This window comes from Haliotis rubra, unplaced genomic scaffold, assembly GCF_003918875.1.
Source record: "Haliotis rubra isolate DU_JTF1 unplaced genomic scaffold, ASM391887v1 Scf24, whole genome shotgun sequence".
NCBI lineage: Eukaryota > Metazoa > Mollusca > Gastropoda > Lepetellida > Haliotidae > Haliotis > Haliotis rubra.
Window position 1 is genome coordinate 2,447,183 of NW_025766447.1, and position 20,914 is coordinate 2,468,096.

The 20,914-nt window shown below is 41.6% G+C and overlaps 1 protein-coding gene across 1 annotated transcript in view; it reads right to left on the reverse strand.

Moving 5' to 3' along the window:
- Nucleotides 1–1,774: 1,774 nt before the first annotated feature.
- Nucleotides 1,775–20,914, reverse strand: part of LOC124278674 (dual oxidase 2-like) — a 35,765-nt gene continuing 16,625 nt past the window's right edge. Inside the window, 21 exon segments of the mRNA XM_046714445.1 lie at nucleotides 1,775–3,149; nucleotides 3,569–3,700; nucleotides 4,027–4,182; nucleotides 4,648–4,812; nucleotides 5,478–5,707; nucleotides 6,712–6,993; nucleotides 10,253–10,393; nucleotides 10,834–11,064; nucleotides 11,881–12,122; nucleotides 12,274–12,319; nucleotides 12,451–12,626; nucleotides 12,951–13,044; nucleotides 14,531–14,666; nucleotides 15,371–15,463; nucleotides 15,811–15,996; nucleotides 17,006–17,052; nucleotides 17,055–17,216; nucleotides 18,761–18,772; nucleotides 19,254–19,382; nucleotides 20,093–20,230; nucleotides 20,574–20,692. Coding sequence (XP_046570401.1) covers nucleotides 3,027–3,149; nucleotides 3,569–3,700; nucleotides 4,027–4,182; nucleotides 4,648–4,812; nucleotides 5,478–5,707; nucleotides 6,712–6,993; nucleotides 10,253–10,393; nucleotides 10,834–11,064; nucleotides 11,881–12,122; nucleotides 12,274–12,319; nucleotides 12,451–12,626; nucleotides 12,951–13,044; nucleotides 14,531–14,666; nucleotides 15,371–15,463; nucleotides 15,811–15,996; nucleotides 17,006–17,052; nucleotides 17,055–17,216; nucleotides 18,761–18,772; nucleotides 19,254–19,382; nucleotides 20,093–20,230; nucleotides 20,574–20,692 — 3,040 coding nt within the window. The 3' untranslated portion in view covers nucleotides 1,775–3,026.

Here is a 20,914-nt window from a genome sequence, read left to right on the forward strand (position 1 = left end):
CTACTTGTTTTCAGCTTAGATCGGATTTTATCATGATTGCTCTTACATGGCGACGCGCATTCACGTGTCTGCTTGTACTTCGACTAATGCCAGTTTAGTCTCTCACAGACCCACTCATTTTCCCACCCGCTCAGCCCTTAATGCATTGCTAAAGCCGTTAATGAAGCAAGTCTAGATTTCATCAGGTTCTGAATCTACCAACTCACTGGGGCTCCTTTCCAGTTTGACCCGTGAAGGCCGGGTTAGAATGTACCTTCAGCAACCCATGCTTGTCGTAAGAGGCGACTAACGGGATCGGGTGGTCAGGCTCGCTGGCTTGGTTGACATATCATCGGTTCCCACTTGCGCAGATCGATGGTCATGCTGTTGATCACTGGATTGTCTGGTCCAGACTCGATTATTTACAGACCGCCGCCATATAGCTGGAATATTGCTGAGTGCGGCGTAAAACTAAACTCACTCCTTTCCAGTTTAAATGGAATTTAAGAAAGTTTATGGATAACAACTTCTTTATTATATATGATGCGACGTTTCAGTATGGATTCTTATACCGTTGTCAAGCAAGAGTGAAGTACTACAGCACAGAACAGACTTATATACATGAACAGGGATTAAGTAATAACAACATGTAGGACTGAATGAGGGGGATTAACAATAACAACAAGGCACGGTGGCGATAATGTAGTGACAATAGGAAGCCAATGGTGGTGGAGGTAAAAAACAAAATATACATGCTGATGAGATTAATTAACAATGATGGCTGAGGTGCTCTAATCTGTTGTTTTTATGAGATCATTGTATGCAGAAGGGATGAGATATCCCTGGTCTCTGTTGATTGAGGGCTTGTGTCTGCGGATTTGAACTGCTTCTGCAAGTTTCCTTTTGGTGAAGTCCTGGTGGTTTTGGATAATATCTCCACATTGTCCCAAATTATGTTGTGATCTCATCGCAAGCCTTTCACTGGCCCGGACACTTGTCGCTTTAATGTAGAGTTGCCTCCCTTAGGATGAGAATAGGCGCTGTGTGATGCTCTGCTTTGACTATCACAGAGCTACCAACTACTCTTGCCGTAACTTTTTACAGAACTCAAGCCTGATTTGGCTCAAAATTCATTCGGAGTTACTTAAGTCCCTAAAGCATTTACCTTAAACTACAGCATTTATTGAGATTGTATTTCAGAACCTATCAATCTCATTGCTGTGTAACATTAGCAAAAAAAAGCACAGCTAATTTGGAAAGTGAAAAGCACGAGTGAAATGTATTACTGACCTTCAGCCTTAATATTTTGACGTTACGTTTTTTGCTTGCTGGATTCGAACCCCCATTGTGAGTCTGCACAAGACTCTTCACACACACACACACACACACACACACACACACACACACACACACACACACACACACACACACACACACACACACACACACACACACACACACACACACATACACACACAAACCTTACTCTTGGAAACATTTCAGTCCATTGACTCTCTTCGCTTGTACTTCAGACACTGCGGAGTGCACACTGTTCTACTTCATGTTGGGGATATTTTTTATCTTTCCATGATACATAAAACGTATTCTCATAACATTTAAATATACTTGACATAGTATGTGATTATCAAAAGTCGAGTGGTAAATGCTGCTCCAAAGAAGTTAAAATCGTTTTCACGACTTATCCAAACTGTGGATGTTCTTTTACTTGTTTCGAGTAGTTGCAGCGAAAGTCTAGAATGATTGGCGTGTTTCTAGTAATCACAAGACGCTGATGATCATTTATAAGCTTTTATTCCCTTCTCCAATCGAATTGTGATCTTATGAAAAACTGTAGGTATACACATGAACGATATGATGTTGATATTTATGTACAGAACATGAATTAGGTTAGTATCATTGGGACACGTTACACTTGGACAACAAATCTGGCTTCAACAGTGATACTGCACTGAACACAGGTCGGCCGAACTGACCTTAATGGTGGCTAATTCTGTCACACATCCGTCTTGAAACGTGTATTGTATCGTTAGTGTCTGATATGATAATAATAATCATCTTTATACGCCCACGTGATATGGCTCGCGAATTGCTACACGCGATGCCAAACCAATCACTCACACAAAGACATAAAGATTCGGACAACACATCTCGTCCACCGTGTTACGGAAAGAAACAGCCTAGTTCAAACAGTCATCTGCCGAAGCCATCCGAGCGTCAAGTTCAAAGCTTGTGCTTCGGCGGCTGTTGTAAACTTGGTACCTTCTTGACTGAGGTAGTTAAATGTGGTGTTAGTATAAACTGGGGACGAAATTGTTACTGAGACTGTGAGCACGGCGAAGGTCCTGAAGGGGCATGTCTTGGCTCTCACTCTGCCATTATGGAACGGGCATTAAACTCTTACAAAAAACAAAACATATCAGACAAATAATTTTTACAAAAATATATTGCAAGACATAATTATATACAACACGAATGTTATGTACATGGTATAAACTTCAAGAAAACCACGTTGTCGCCAAACTTACAAAGTATGACGGCTTATCACATCGGTTTATCACAGTATGGCTGGCTGTCTGTTGCCAGAGCCCAGCTTCACCAATATCGTGTGTACAGGAATATAAAACAGTAGACTACTGGAACCCGCAGTGACATATACCTGGTGGAGAAATACAGGTGGATCAAAGCCAGGTTTGTCTGGATACAACATCAAGACCCTCTGTTTAGGCGATCTATCGTTCTATAATGTAACGGCACTCTATCAAAACAGTTTCATGCGCTCTCCTCCAAGGTACGGCGTCTAGGCACTAAATGAATGTACAGTGTCAAAGAACTCTTTCAAGACCCAATTTAAAGGCACTCTATCAAGACACAGTGTAAAGGCACTCTAACGACATACAGCTTCAAGGGACTCAATGAAGGCGCTGGGTTAAGGCACCCATCTGTTCACATTGCGGAAGGACCAAAAACATCATTGTATAAAATTTACAAATTATCTGTCATGTGACAGGATCTCATGAATTAGAAATCTAGAAGTTCTCAAAGTGGTGTTCAAACAAAGCTTTGGTCATCTTGCTGGAGTCCACACATGCCCGCTCCACGCCCTTCGTTACACCAGGAGGCCCACAGCTGAACACGCCCACTTTCTTTACCTAGAATACAAGCACATGGGTATGTATACATTCTTCCCCAGCAAAAACCCCTAAGGAAATAGAGGAGACTTACTACTGACCTTGATGACATTACAACAATAAGTAACTCGAAAAGGGGACGGCTAGTCTCCATGATGCTACAATGTGTTGTGAAGAGTTGCGTCCCTTACATTAGCTCGATCACATTGATCTTGGCTTTGAAAAACAAATTCGATGTGATAATATTTTTAAGTTTGTAGGCACCATGGATTTCATCAAAATCGTAAACGTATAGGACCATAATAATTTCGGGCTTTTCTCCCACGTGAATCAGGCATGTCATGATATAGCGTGAAATTACAACACTGTGTAAGAAACTTGTCGTTCACTTATTATTGCCTTTCCTATTGGATAAGTAGACACACGAAATCGGGTCGTACCTGTGGATGGGCGCGGTGTACAGCGTTCATGATCTTGTTGAGTTGTGGTCGTCCGAAGTGTGTGGTGGCCTTCAGCCCTGTGAACACACTCTTTCCCCCTGTCATCTTCTGGAAGTGCTCCTCGAATATGTACTGTAAGAGATTTAATATTAATGGATTACGGAAAGCATTAACGGAGAGTTTCCGTACAGTCATGTGATTTAGGTTAACTCCGAAACCCGAGTCTGATTCCGGATATATGGCTCAGTGGGCTAGATCGCTGACTGTGACTCAACATAACAAAGTATCATTAACTGTACTTCTACTGTGTAAGTGTGAGCCGTAATATAACATATGCTATATATGACCACTTTCTAAATGGGATTGTGTATTCATAACAGAATGTATCCATTTGTGTATGCTACAAGCGGCGTTAAACATCACTCACTACATTGTGGTATAGGTCAGAACAGACTCACCAGCATGGCCGTCCTGAGGTCGAAGTTCTGGAAGAACTGTGTGATGAAGATGTCAATGGATACCATGCCCATCGTGTCGATCTCTTCCACCTCCCGCAGGATGTCGATCAACCACTCGAAGTGACGCTGGCTGCCCGTGATCCAGATGAAATACAGCTGTAACACATAAACCCTGATATCTTAACTGAACCCGTGGACACACATCTAAACAATGTCATCGGCCAGTATGCTGAACCAGTATACCAAATACATCGACGACGTCATCCCATGAAACAGAACGATACAACCACCAAACAGCTAGACATACGCCAACGATGTCATCCAGTCGAACAGGTTGCGAGGAAATAGTATATGTGATTTTACTTCTGAAATACATTTTTATTCCATGATTTACCGAAACAGATTTGGCGTAAAACCAAAAAGGGTGATGGAAATCATAGATATGGATTGTTATGAATGTGACCATTTGACCTGTCCAGACAAGGAACTCCCTAGGTGTTCCTCTAGTCTAAAACAGCTAGAATCAGTATGTGTGGGTTGCTAGGTTACAGTATGTGTGGGTTGCTAGGTTACAGTATGTGTGGGTTGCTAGGTTACAGTATGTGTGGGTTGCTAGGTTACCTTCTGGCACTTGACCTTGTACATGCTTCTGATGGAGGACATGTGGACGAAGTCTTTGAGGATGGAGGCGTAGGGCGTGACTCCGATGCCGGCCCCCACCAGGACAGACACCTCGTACTGGTACCAGTCCTGCTGTCCAGCACCATAGGGCCCGTCCAGATACAGCTAGACACACAGACAGACACATATAGTCACATACTCAAGCTGTCCACATGAATATTTCAGGGATTGTGCGACACTACATTGCAGATATTCATTGCTTGCTGTCGAGGGAATAGTGTATTGTATACCATTGAGAGATTACTACATATCATACAGAAACTTACTGTACATCAATGAAGAACGTACTTTTTGTAACGGATTAACGTAATGCATAGTATTAACAACGCACCGTTGGTCATTAAGGAAAGTACTACATGTATATATCATATCTCTTAGCAACGTACTGCGTATTATTTGGAAATTCCGAAAATACTCATTTCAGCGAGCTCGATCCCAAAACAGTGTACATGTTTACACAACGTTACTCTTGGTCCGTCATTGACGTAAATTTACGAAGAAATGGGGTACCTTCAGGAGTGGGTTGTATTTGAAGTAACTGAGTACATGATCTATCCATCTGGTTTATTACTCACCTTCAGGAGTGGGTTGTATTTGAAGTAACTGAGTACATGATCTATCCATCTGGTTTATTACTCACCTTCAGGAGTGGGTTGTATTTGAAGTAACTGAGTACATGATCTATCCATCTGGTTTATTACTCACCTTCAGGAGTGGGTTGTATTTGAAGTAACTGAGTACATGATCTATCCATCTGGTTTATTACTCACCTTCGGGAGCGGGTTGTCCTTAAGGGTCTGGGCGTCAAATGTCTGCCGGATGTTCCATGTCCATGGTCCCAGTGCCCGGATGTGCAACTTGAGTGTGTCCTCGTGGGGCGCCGATGTAAGTGTGAAGGGGTGGTACTCGTCCTTGCCCTGGGAGAGGCAGGCAATCCGTACCCACTGTCCTGACTTGTACTCGAACTTGGACGGACGTTTGAACTCAAGCATCGTTACGTCTGATGAAGGACATAGAGTGAGAGCTAAGGATCACATTCTGAACACGTTTTATGACATTTGTGTATATATGGGACACCACAATAATACATGATTGGACATTGACTTGCAGGTGGTAAATAGTTAACTTGGAAGCCAAATATTTCTTACAATATACCCCTGGTGACCCGTGAAGACCCGAGATTGAGATTTGTTCCTGCAACATCTTATAAAAAGCGACCAACCGGATCGAATGGGGTCACGACAATCATTGTATGGTTCAGAGTAAACTGTTTACAAACTGCTATCAACAAGCTGGAATGTTGCTGAATGCGGCATCAAACAACAAATAAATTGAAAGGATGAACACATTTAGTTGTAAGTCTAAAGCAGGTGTCGAAAGCAACAGCGCAAAGAGCAGGGCCCAGTTCCGCAAAACGATCGTGGCGCTATGTTAAAGTATGGGAGTTACGATCTTCTTAGCGCTACGAACGGGCCCTGGTATGTAGACAAAGGAAGAATATAGGCAGCAGATGATACAAGATAGCAGATCAGCTACTGTCGAGGATACTCGCTATTCGATATGCATTCTTATCAGCAGTATTCTAAGACATCATTATTCACAGACTTGTTCAGAAACGGTATTTAGAAACAGAATAACCTGGTATACGGATTTATGAAAGATGGGATTATTCAGAACGAAACATATTTCGGAGATATGTATTCAGGAAATCACATTTTAAAGAAAATAATGTTCTTGAGTAAGGGACAATATACACGAAGCAGACGATAGGAACACGGTGAGATGTAATAATATACACGAAGCAGACGATAGGAACACGGTGAGATGTAATAATATACACGAAGCAGACGATAGGAACACGGTGAGATGTAACCCAGTCTCATTCAATTGTGGTCATTTTACTCCGATACAATATACTCTACGTCAAGATCTGAAAGCAACTCCTGAGGAGCTCGGGTCAGGTATCGGAGTGAAATATAGGGTCTTGACCAGGTTGGACGTTACCTGAGGGGAGGTTCTGTGCTCGGACGATGCTGATCTGGACCTTCTTCCGGCTGAGACTGACCATCTTGTCGATGGTGAACAGCACCGCGGGACCGACGAAGTAGGCGTAGAATAAGGGCTTCTGGACGATGACGGACGCTCCGTGGAGGATGACGAGGACGTACATGATGATGAACAGTTTGTGTGTGAGCCAGAACAGGTTGAAGATGTGTCGGCGAGCCGTCTGGGTGGCAAACACGTACATGATGCACAGCACAACCACCAGAAGGACACCAGTAAACCCTGGAGCAGAACACAGGCTACAGGTGATACTGGGCAAACATGGGGTGGATGTTATTTCAGAATAGCCAAAACTTTCATTTTGTATCCGAAACGACTGGTGTTATTAACATCAGTTTATAATACTAAGCATTTCATGTACTGGCTACAACACAGAGGCTAACAAACCTGTGATTAATAATATGAGCACAAATCTGTGGACTACTCTAATTTATGTGTATGTACGGCAGTCTGTGTGAAACTGACAGTATGTTTGTATGTACGGTAATCTGTTTGCAGCTATGGTGGTACGTTGTATGTACGGTAATCTGTGTGAAACCATGGTAACATGTATGCAGCTATGGTGGTACGTTTGTATGTACGGTAATCTGTGTGAAACCATGGTAAGATGTATGTATGTACGATAATCTGTGTGAAACTATGGTAAGATGTAAGTACGATAATCTGTGTGCAGCTATGGTAAGATGTATGTATGTACGGTAATCTGTGTGAAACTATGGTAAGATGTATGTATGTACGGTAATCTGTGTGAAACTATGGTAAGATGTATGGATGTACGGTAATCTGTGTGAAACTATGGTAAGATGTATGTATGTACGGTAATCTGTGTGAAACTATGGTAAGATGTATGTATGTACGGTAATCTGTGTGAAACTATGGTAAGATGTATGTATGTACGGTAATCTGTGTGAAACTATGGTAAGATGTATGTATGCACGTTAATCTGTGTGAAACTATGGTAAGATGTATGTATGTACAGTAATCTGTGTGAAACTATGGTAACATGTATGGATGTACGGTAATCTGTGTGAAACTAGGGTAAGATGTATGTATGTTCGGTAATCTGTGTGAAACTAGGGTAAGATGTATGTATGCACGGTAATCTGTGTGAAACTATGGTAAGATGTATGTATGTACGGTAATCTGTGTGAAACTAGGGTAAGATGTATGTATGTACGGTAATCTGTGTGAAACTAGGGTAAGATGTATGTATGCACAGTAATCTGTGTGAAACTAGGGTAAGATGTATGGATGTACGGTAATCTGTGTGAAACTATGGTAAGATGTATGGATGTACGGTAATCTGTGTGAAACTATGGTAAAATGTATGTATGTACGGTAATCTGTGTGAAACTAGGGTAACATGTATGTATGTACGGTAATCTGTGTGAAACTAGGGTAAGATGTATGTATGTACGGTAATCTGTGTGAAACTAGGGTAAGATGTATGTATGTACGGTAATCTGTGAGAAACTAGGGTAAGTCGATGTATGTACGGTAATCTGTGTGAAACCATGGTAAGATGTATGTATCTGTGAAACTAGGGTAAGATGTATTGATGTACGGTAATCTGTGTGAAACTAGGGTAAGATGTATGGATGTACGGTAATCTGTGTGAAACTAGGGTAACATGTATGTATGTACGGTAATCTGTGTGAAACTAGGGTAAGATGTATGGATGTACGGTAATCTGTGTGAAACTAGGGTAAGATGTATGGATGTACGGTAATCTGTGTGAAACTAGGGTTAGATGTATGGATGTACGGTAATCTGTGTGAAACTATGGTAAGATGTATGGATGTACGGTAATCTGTGTGAAACTAGGGTAAGATGTATGGATGTACGGTAATCTGTGTGAAACTAGGGTAAGATGTATGGATGTACGGTAATCTGTGTGAAACTAGGGTAAGATGTATGGATGTACGGTAATCTGTGTGAAACTAGGGTAAGATGTATGTATGTACGGTAATCTGTGTGAAACTATGGTAAGATGTATGTATGTACGGTAATCTGTGTGAAACTATGGTAACATGTATGGATGTACGGTAATCTGTGTGAAACTAGGGTAAGATGTATGTATGTACGGTAATCTGTGTGAAACTAGGGTAAGATGTATGGATGTACGGTAATCTGTGTGAAACTAGGGTAAGATGTATGTATGTACGGTAATCTGTGTGAAACCATGGTAAGATGTATGTATGCACGGTAATCTGTGTGAAACCATGGTAAGATGTATGGATGTACGGTAATCTGTGTGAAACTAGGGTAAGATGTATGGATGTACGGTAATCTGTGTGAAACTATGGTAAGATGTATGTATGTACGGTAATCTGTGTGAAACTAGGGTAACATGTATGGATGTACGGTAATCTGTGTGAAACTAGGGTAAGATGTATGGATGTACGGTAATCTGTGTGAAACTAGGGTAAGATGTATGTATGTACGGTAATCTGTGTGAAACTATGGTAACATGTATGTATGTACGGTAATCTGTGTGAAACTAGGGTAAGATGTATGGATGTACGGTAATCTGTGTGAAACTAGGGTAAGATGTATGGATGTTCGGTAATCTGTGTGAAACTAGGGTAAGATGTATGGATGTACGGTAATCTGTGTGAAACTAGGGTAAGATGTATGGATGTACGGTAATCTGTGTGAAACTAGGGTAAGATGTATGTATGTACGGTAATCTGTGTGAAACTATGGTAAGATGTATGGATGTACGGTAATCTGTGTGAAACTAGGGTAAGATGTATGGATGTACGGTAATCTGTGTGAAACTAGGGTAAGATGTATGTATGTACGGTAATCTGTGTGAAACTAGGGTAAGATGTATGTATGTACGGTAATCTGTGTGAAACTATGGTAACATGTATGGATGTACGGTAATCTGTGTGAAACTAGGGTAAGATGTATGGATGTACGGTAATCTGTGTGAAAACTAGGGTAAGATGTATGGATGTACGGTAATCTGTGTGAAACTAGGGTAAGATGTATGGATGTTCGGTAATCTGTGTGAAACTAGGGTTAGATGTATGGATGTACGGTAATCTGTGTGAAACTAGGGTAAGATGTATGGATGTACGGTAATCTGTGTGAAACTAGGGTAAGATGTATGTATGTACGGTAATCTGTGTGAAACTATGGTAACATGTATGGATGTACGGTAATCTGTGTGAAACTAGGGTAAGATGTATGGATGTACGGTAATCTGTGTGAAACTAGGGTAAGATGTATGTATGTACGGTAATCTGTGTGAAACTAGGGTAAGATGTATGTATGTACGGTAATCTGTGTGAAACTATGGTAACATGTATGGATGTACGGTAATCTGTGTGAAACTAGGGTAAGATGTATGGATGTACGGTAATCTGTGTGAAACTAGGGTAAGATGTATGGATGTACGGTAATCTGTGTGAAACTAGGGTAAGATGTATGGATGTACGGTAATCTGTGTGAAACTAGGGTAAGATTATTCTACCTGTCATGTTGCCGAACAGCCAGAAGGTGAAGGTCGGTAGGGCCTCAGCGCGGAGGACGATGCTGTCGAAGATGCACAGGAAGCGGGTGGGTTGTGTTGCAAGGCTGTAGAAGTTGAAGCTGTAGCCGATCACATGGACAGCTGGCAAAGAAAGAAAAATCATGTCACAAAACAAGACTAACAGGGCTTCTGAATAGTTTCGGAAACGATTCAGGTTACACATTAATTAAATTGATAAATGTCGATAAAACAATAAAGCCATCTGGTTGCTGGCAGCCATCCTTACATTCCAGTCACGACATAGACTTCTGAGTCCAAAACTCCTCACATTCTATACACCCTGCTTTGTGGTCAAAATACTATTAACATGGGGTGCCGAGCTGACGTTGAGTTCAGCTCTGTGGCCTCGCGAATGATTCAGGTTTTACATTACGTCATTCCAGGCGTAGGTCCGGGGATGTCGAGAATATTCATCCTTCGTTCTACCAAAATCAGGAATCGAACGCGTAAAGCGAACGGTTTAACCGCCAGGCCACCCCGCCACGTGTCTAAGAGTCTTTCTGTTTTCTGACATGACCTACCTGAGAAGAACAGCGCTGTCCAGGCGACGACCTTGTGGAAGGAGACCATGGAGTCGAAGGGGATGAAGAAATTGAGGAAGGTGCTGCGAAGGAAGGTGATAGTGTTGCGACACATCGTCAGTAACAGCAGCGAGAATGTGAACGACATCGCGGCGGCAGCTCCTCGTGTCATGCTGATACCGTAGCTCATGAGTTTCCGGAGTCCGCTCTGCTCCCTCTGTACTGTGTAGACTGTGGGGAGACGGGAGCTATTGTACAGGATCTCAACGTATATAGTGCTCTATTGAAACCATGTTTACAGGCGAAGAGCATCCAAGAACAACTTAATTAATGATGCATTATTTCACGCAATAATTATTGCTATATTTTCTGTCAGAGGGGCAATGGATTTGTTATGTATGGAAATGTGTGACACATACAAAGTTTTGAGAAATGTGTCAATTGTCGCACGTTTCACACAGAAAATATAGCAGCCTACTACCCACCCGAATCCAAACCCCCGACTCAATGATCATATGCGTGCCAGTCGCGACGCTAATAATTATTTGATAACATAAGAATATATTCACGAAATGGAAATACAGATGGGGTCGGCAATATTCTACCTAATGTTCATCGAACTGTTTTCATCTGGAAGGTCCTGAGAAATAGTAAGCGATATCGTATACTCTGGCCGGAAACATGGTTTCAAAGACAAAGACCAGATATTACGGTGATAATAATGTAGTGGTAGGTGTGTAAAGCTCATTATGTAAGTGGGTTTTCTCCAGCAACTATTTAGTAAACTCTCAGGAAACCATTAATGCAGTGCAGATGTTTAAGTGGAATCTTAAGCAACTGTGAATTCAGCTTTTTAAGTGGACACTCAAGTACATGTGAATACGGCTATTTAACTACACTCTCAAGCAGCTGTGAATACAACTATTTAAGTACACTCTCAAGTAACTATAAATTGAGCTATTTAAGTGGACACTCACGCAATTGGAAATTCAACCAATTTTGTTGACTCTCAAACAACTGTGTATTCGGGTATTTAAGTGCACTCACAGTAGAATCTCTCCGCAGCCAGCCCTAAGATGATGCCAAAGAACATGACGAGGAAGAAGATGTGAGCTCTGTAGTTCTCAACGAAATGCTTAGCCATCTTGATCTTGGCCTTGACCGGAGTGTACTTCTCGCGGACGGCCGTGAAGCTCCGTCTAGAGGTTGGTGAGGTGATGGAATCTGTGCTGGACTGACTTCCTGACGTTTGGTGGGAATTTGTGCGCTGACGGATGTCAGAATCGCTCCTGTGAGTAGATCCAAAGCAATTTGAACAAAACATAATGTGCCCCTGCCGCTCGCTACCCTCAACACGTGATCAAAGAAGACATTTTATCATTATATTCCTTTGTAATCTCAGATGTAATTAGTGATGTGGATGGAATGACAAATACTTACTTCGCTTTGTGATTACTCTTGTCATTGGGCAAGCAGTTCTTGATTCCTGAAACATAACCAGGCAAAGTTCATCAACAAGTTACGTGACATACAAGGCCGGATGAATATAGCCTGTACTATTTGATCAGATCACCACCTACAGGCAGTAAGATAAGGTCTACCACTTGTCCTACCAACCTTTCCAGTCGATGGAGGCTCCCCACAGCATGTCCATCTGGGGAGACAGGATCTGGCAGAAGTCTTCAAACCGGAAGTTCTCCTTATCAGTGAGTCCCGCCTGGACGGACAGAGACTCCACCAGCTGCTCAACCTCGTCGCTCTGCAGGTTGCTCTGTGCCAGATCAAGCAGCGATCTGGAGTGAGTGAGTGAGTAAGCGGATGAGTAAGTGAGATTTACAAAAACACCGTCACAGATGCACCAAGGCAAAGGACAATATAATGTGAATTCATCAATAGCATCTTGACATTGATTCGGGTCTTGAATCAGTAGACAACCCTGAAACATCCCATACACTATACACATGGCCCTTACAGTATGGACTCCTTATTCTTTTCTTTAACACTGGAAATGTTAAGTATTTGGATGTATGTCAGTTTGTTTTTAGCCTATTTCTCGAGTTATAATAATTTATCGAATAATTTATCGACAAGCCATTTGTTGTCGTAATTTGGCGTACCTGAACATCTGACAGATTTCTTTTTTGGTCATCACGCCGCTGCCGTCCATGTCGTACATGTAGAACATTGTCTGTAGCTTGTCCTGGCACGTCCCTGTGGGTGGAGGTGTCATTAAACTATACGGATATACTACAGACACTGTTTTGGGGGTGATCATCATACTCACTAGCATTGAAAACACACCACTTACACAAGTTGAGATTACTAAAGCACACGCAAGCAATTGATAGTTTTTTTAGTGGATAATAACAGATATAATATAAGCTCGATACACTGTAGGCATGGCTTTAAGGTGAACGACAGATTTAATTTAAATACATGTAAACCGGATGTACTATTGACACATCTCTGAGATAAACGACAGGTGTCATATAAATACATGTAAACCGGATGTACTATTGACACATCTCTGAGATAAACGACAGGTGTCATATAAATACATGTACATGTAAACCGGATGTACTATTGACACGACCCTGAGGAGAACGACAGGTGTCATTTAAATACATGTAAACAGAATATACTGTTGACACGACCCTGAGGAGAACGACAGGTGTCATTTAAATACATGTAAACCGGATATACTGTTGACACGACCCTGAGGAGAACGACAGGTGTCATTTAAATACATGTAAACCGGATATACTGTTGACACGACCCTGAGGAGAACGACAGGTGTCATTTAAATACATGTAAACCGAATATACTGTTGACACGACCCTGAGGAGAACGACAGGTGTCATAAAAATACAAGTAAACCGGATATACTATTGATACGACCCTGAGGAGAACGACGGGTGTCATTTAAATACACGTAAACCGGATATACTATTGATACGACCCTGAGGAGAACGACAGGTGTCATTTAAATACATGTAAACCGGATATACTATTGACACGACCCTGAGGAGAACGACAGGTGTCATTTAAATACATGTAAACCGGATATACTGTTGACACGACCCTGAGGAGAACGACAGGTGTCATTTAAATACATGTAAACCGGATATACTGTTGACACGACCCTGAGGAGAACGACAGGTGTCATAAAAATACATGTAAACCGGATATACTATTGATACGACCCTGAGGAGAACGACAGGTGTCATTTAAATACATGTAAACCGGATATACTGTTGACACGACCCTGAGGAGAACGACAGGTGTCATTTAAATACATGTAAACCGGATATACTGTTGACACACGACCCTGAGGAGAACGACAGGTGTCATAAAAATACATGTAAACCGGATATACTATTGATACGACCCTGAGGAGAACGACAGGTGTCATTTAAATACATGTAAACCGGATATACTGTTGACACGACCCTGAGGAGAACGACAGGTGTCATTTAAATACATGTAAACCGGATATACTGTTGACACGACCCTGAGGAGAACGACAGGTGTCATAAAAATACATGTAAACCGGATATACTATTGATACGAGGTAAACGACAGGTGTAATTTAAACATTATACCAAATATTCCATAAGAAACACGTCCCATGTGTGAGGAGGGATGGCTGCAGGGAAACACACAATTCCAGGGATGGGGGAGTAGAATAAAGACATACCTTTTGAGAAGAGCACGACAGCGTTAAGGAACTCCCTGAATGAGATGTAGCCGTTCCGGTCGGAGTCGATGAGGCAAAAGAAGTGCTCCACGAAGTCGGAGTCGGCCTTCACTGCAAGAGCTTCGGCAAATTCCTCCTAAAAGGGTGGAGTAAATGGAGGATTGAGTGAGTGAGGAGGAAGGTAACGTGCTTCATGGTTCATCCACCTTAATTACAAAAGACATTGCTGCAGTGGATCATCCTACGAGTAAGGGTCGATGTGGTAGCTTAGTGGTTATAGCGTTCGCTCGTCACACACTAGACCCGGGTTCCATTCCCCACATGGGTAGAAAGCGTGAAGTCCATTCCGAGTAACTCGGGTATAGATTGCTTGAATAGTACTAAAAAACATCATTCGAAGACGTTGGGTGACAAGGGCGACCCAGCCGTCTTAGACGACGCATTTCACTGTACAGAGTCGTGTTTCCCTGGACTCGTCAAAAAGCTATGACCTTGGCCTTGAAACCCGATTCTATATTTGTCAGCACCATACACGTGCTCGTGGGTTTCACCACAGTGGTAAATATCAAACACCAGCGTCAGGTGAAGCTTTCCTAACGCACCATGCTGAAGGGCCGTGATATAACAGGGATACTGTTCAAAGCGGCTATAAACACAAAGTACACACTCACCTCCCAGACTTACAGAACGTGATGACCAGTGCCTAGATTTTCGAAGCTCTCTTAGCGCTAAGATAGTCGTAAGTTAATGTTATTGTATGGCACTTACGACGATCTTAGCGCTAAGAGAGTTTCGAAAATCTAGGCCCAGGTCCGGAGGAGTGGGTAACAAGATACCTACCTTAGAGAGTTCACAGTGGAGGATCTCCTTGGTCTGTTTCTTCAAGTCCAGCTGAACATGGTCCAGTGACGGGTCATAGTCCATCTGGAACGCCTGGAAAGCAGAAACAGGCACCCGGGCTAAGTTCCACGATCTTATTCATTAACAAAACATTTACTTCGGGACAGACGGAGATCACTTTGTGGAACGGGAGAGTTTTTACCTTTAGGTAGTAGCATGGAACTGTGAATTATCTCTAACACAAACTTACGAGGAGGGAAATATTAAGACTATTGACTATTTAATACCTAGAAATTCTGTTATAGTCAACAACAAACAAGCGAATATAACGACCTGTTATCTTTTGTCTCTTCCACTTGCTACATGTTTTAAAACTAGTGGCGCCTTTGAGTTCCATATAACCGTACTGTAAAAATAAATATACTGTATAACATTATTACCTCCGCAAAGACAGTCTTAAAGAACTTCTCCAACTGTGCGTTCCTCTTGGTTTTCGTCATGGCCATGTCGTACAGCTCCTTCACCGACATCTCCTGCACCACGAACTCGGCACTGTAGCTGGTGAGGTAGTCGGCGAGACTCTGCTCGAACTCGTTCCGGTGGACCTCGCTGGGGAACTCAAGCACCTGCCACAGGCGGTGGATTAGGGTATACCTCCTTTATACTACATATACATGATCCCAGGACAGAGAGTGTCATGGCTTTATGTGATACATAGGTGAAACATATCGGGGGTAGGGGGTGGTTGATGCATGGTGCATGAAGGATGCATATCGTGGTTCAGGACATTGTGCATGGACAGTACAAGGAACTGCCATTATCAGAAATACTTCGGTTTGGAGCCCACGATGAGCAGATCCTGGCATGACTAAGATACGCAACTCTGCAGTGAATTACGGAGCTTCCCGTCTTTCCGTGATATGATAGTGTATTGGCAGGGGCATTTGAGACTTGAGACTCTTGTCTCATAATTAATACTGTAGTCATGTACATACGCGGCGAGGTATGATACAAGCGAGTCCGGTAATTCTGCGCAGCTGCAATAGCGTACTTCCGTATCAAGGTAAACATCGTCTGCTACCACATTTACGCTTGATATCGGGGCATTTCTACAAGGGACTGGCTTTTAATCACTAAATGTAAGTAAATAACAGTAACTGACAGATAAATTGACAGTTTTATGAAAATTAGTTTTTTATCGCACTTTTAAACCTTTTTCTTCATTATTCATAATTGGATTTAATATTAAACACTCTTCCTTACATTGATGAAGTGATTTTTGAAAATAATCTGGCCCTAATACGCTTCCATACTTCGGATCTCCAGCTGGATGTTATGCGCATCAGTTGCTGCGCAGAGTTACCGGACAGCAAGCGATGTCGTCAGAACGTCAACCGTATGGCATAATGCAACGTTAAAATCTTATAGTCGTCAATAAAACTTATATTTCTAGGTAAATATGATGCATACCAGCATGTTTAGTCACGTAAACCACAAAAAATAAGAGACGTTAGTTGCCGTGTTGCGATCGATGTGCTTATGTGCGCGGAATTACCGGTCGGCATTGTATATCTGACGTTTACACACTTGACGGGGTATAACATATCTGGTATTAATTTGAATGCGTTTTCTTACCAAGTCGTATTCTTTGGGTACATGGATCATGAAGACGTTGCGCCCCTGTTGTTGCTGATGCTGATGTTGATGATGCTCATCTTGAGGAGCTTGATGGTCCTGAGATGTGTCCCCTCCGTGCTAAACACCTCCAGCGTTTCCTTGGAAGTAAGATGGAGCTCCACACAGCGTCCGGCCGCATCCTTCCCGCACCACTCCTGAGTCTCGTGAACTATACACAGGATATGGCATTATTGCATGGGTGTACTTCATCATAGGAGTGAGTGAGTTTAGTTTTACGCCGCACTCAGCAATCTTCCAGCTATATGGCGGCGGTAAATAATCGAGTCTGTACCAGACAATCCAGTGACCAACAGCATGATCATCTATCTACGCAACTGGGATACGATGAAAATGTGTCAACCAAGTCAGCGAGCCTGACCACCCGATCCCCGTTAGTCGCCTCTTATGACAAGCATGGGTTACTGAAGATCAATTCTAACCAGGATCTTCACGGGTCTACTTCATCAAGGAATTTACCTATATGATACTGCTCTCTGCAACACACAAGATCTATTCTAATTGGGTATTACACGTAGCAAGGAATGGTTCGGAAGTGGAACTTCACTTGAACACATCCCCCAAATCGGTGCCAATGTCGGTATGTCCACGTGTGTCACATAACACCTGAATTCCGAGAAGGCTAGTACATACAACAATTATGAGTGAAATATGTGAAACATCAGCCCAACGAAGAAACATCACTAATACAAATGTCCGTCACTAATATATGACGTCATAATGTTTTACCTCATACAATGGATGAACAAGGTAGAGATCGATTCCACCTTCAGACACGTGCGACAAAAAACAACAAAACCAAAACAAGATATATGCTTATATTCCAGTTATAAACTGACGTACAACAAAAAATACAAAAAATTTTTGCGGGTTATTTTCCAAAAAGCAAAGTAGAAGTTACAATCATTATGTACATGTTTCCAAAAGGCTTTCTTTTGTACGCCACTTCAGTAAAATAGTGAAAAACAATCAAGGATAGAAAACTAATTGATATTTTTTTAATAATGAAATATGTTACATTTATTCATAGCGGCGTCATCTCAAAACACTGATTAATGACTGATATGAAATGTTAATTCATTTTGAAGATTCTTAAGCGTTTAGCCTTGTATCAGGTACTGTTTATCATACAACACAAATACATGAAGCAAGTCTGGATAACCACTTTCACTTCAAATACTGACGGTGCAAAGCGAAATACTGTCGACTGAAAGCAAGTTTTGTTGGATCAGCGACACGGTGCTGTATATGAAAAGCAGCAATTGCAAGAACGGGGACTACAAATAGGCCACACCAAACCGACAACGGTGCATCCGTTGTCAACGCCTCACACAGCAGACTCGTCTACAGAATTTGCAGCGTAATGCCAGGCAGTGTTATGGTAAAAATCAGTGTTGTTTATGAAAACGCCTTTTTCAATTTATCAGTGACGTCATAATCAAGTTATCGTGAGTATTAAGTATGATGTGAGTATTCCAGTATTATGCCTGGAGGAACGGCTCTCTTGTGACCTTATTATAAGGTATGATCTTGTTTAACTAAATACTGTGCATGTGGTGTATGAAATATTAATGTGTATGTTAGGTGCTGAATAAAAATGGTAACGTTTTAATTGATATACATCCATATGTGTGTGTGAAAAAGTTACTTGTTTGTTATAGAACGTGTATTGTGCACAAAATAAGCTGAAATTACTTTTTGTTTCATCTGTAAACAAAATAATGAAAAACATGATGTATGATGTCTCAAAGAATAAAATACACCCTCTAAAACATCAGAACAACACGTAAAGATACTCTAATCAGACTAACACGATTAGTCTACCAAAATACAAACTAGGTTAAAACTGACTACTCATAAAAAAGAAATAAACACACAAAGTTAATAACATCTTTGAGCCATAACAAAATATTATTTCTCCGGAAGGTCATTTTCTTTTTCTCTTTCAGTTTTCTGAGCAGGAACTTGTTTGAGGACTTCTTGGAAGCCTCTCTCTGCTGAATAACTGTAACTCTCCAAACGTAGAACTTAAGCACCCCTTACGCTGATTTTGAAATATATTCCGAAGTTAAACATATTTTTTGTAGTGGTCCAAAAGTTTCATCGTGGTTATTTTTTGTGAACAAAATCATTGCAAAAAGTTAAGCACTGATAATGAAGTGGTCCCTGACGTGTCTGCTTGACGTACCTGACACACTGGACGACAGGGTACGCCGCAGGATCCTCTTCCTCTCCTTCTCCTCCCTAGCGTCCTTGACCCTCTTCAGGTGACGCCATTTCTTGCACTTTGCCAGAACATAGGCCACAAGAATGCATGCTGTAGACATAGGGATGACTCAGGTCAGAACAGGTTTGTGATGAAAGTACTGTTTTGCTGGAATATTCACTTTTTATATGTAATTCTCCAAGGTCTGTTACAGGTACCGCATATTGGGTTTGCTCTTACGCTGAGACCATATATTTGATCAAACACATTCGCAATGTTTACATGGCGATAGAGGGTCCATATATAGGCATATTACTGTAGAAAATCAACAGAATTATATGTCTTTTCCATTTTGTATAATACCCTGGACATATCAGCAGCATTACCTTCGTTTCGGAAGAAACGTCTCCATTATTATCGGCCCTATCTGTAGCCTCGCACAAATCAATTCTAGCACTTGATCTTGCTATTTGAATCGGACTCAAAATGAAACTCTTGTCTCGGGTATTGTTCATATTAAGAGATCAGGGGTCGTATCTGAGCCAATTATTATGTGTAGGCAAAACGTTTAGAATGCAATTATTATAATTTATACGTACATATCCATGCTTTCAGCATGTTGAAATACATTCACCTGTAACATTTTTCTTTCAAATTTATAATTTCCTGTTTTTAATAAAAAAATTACAAAATTATGTGTAGGCAATTGCCTTTTTGCCTATATGGCAGCTACGCCAGATATAATGGAAATTGAGAGATACAACGCACTGGGAAATCGAGGCATTCAATGCTGAGCCTAAATATGGAACATATGACGTCACCTAGTGGTATAACTCCTATACAGGTCCAGATGATGATGTAAGGTATTTCACTTCCGGTGAAGAAGTTGTAGCCCTTGTGCGCAGGACAGGCGCCGAGCATGCTGGAGTTCAACAATGTGAGCACAGGGCAGGGGTCATCTGAAATACAATGTTCCGTTATAGACATGACACACAACTACACTTATGATGTTGCTGAAACTGACTAGAGTTGTGACAGCATACACTAATTGCTTTGTGCAAAACTCCGGAAATGTCTTGAACTTGAAACTTCACAATGCAATTACATAACTGCTCAAAACATATCTTCTAGACTGACATATATTATAAGGAAAGTACACGGTATAAATACCTGTAATGTAAAACTAATGTATGTACTAGAATATCCCCAGTGACTGTCTGTGTATGCACGTGTCTACATGTGTTTACAGCGGGTACTGTCTGTATGTAGTTATGTGTTTGCAGGCAGTGATTTTGTACTAACTGTCTGAGAAGGTGAAGACGTCCTGCTGGATTTCGTCCTCCATTATCTTAGTGGTGTTGACGATGATGTCGTACATAGTGATGGACATGATCTCGGCGACCTCCTCGTCGGAGAAGATTCTGAAATAGACATATACAATTTTCAAATGGAGATGATATTCACCCTAAACCCCAGAAAAGTAACACCAATTTGACAGTGGGATACACTGACAGACATTCCAATACACCCACAAGATACTAGCATGATACCTGCTGTCTGTCTTTAGTCGAGCGCCTGTTTGGAGAGGTTTTAGTTCTACTTCAGTTTCTGTATTTCTCTGGTTTACTGTTAAAACTGGCATA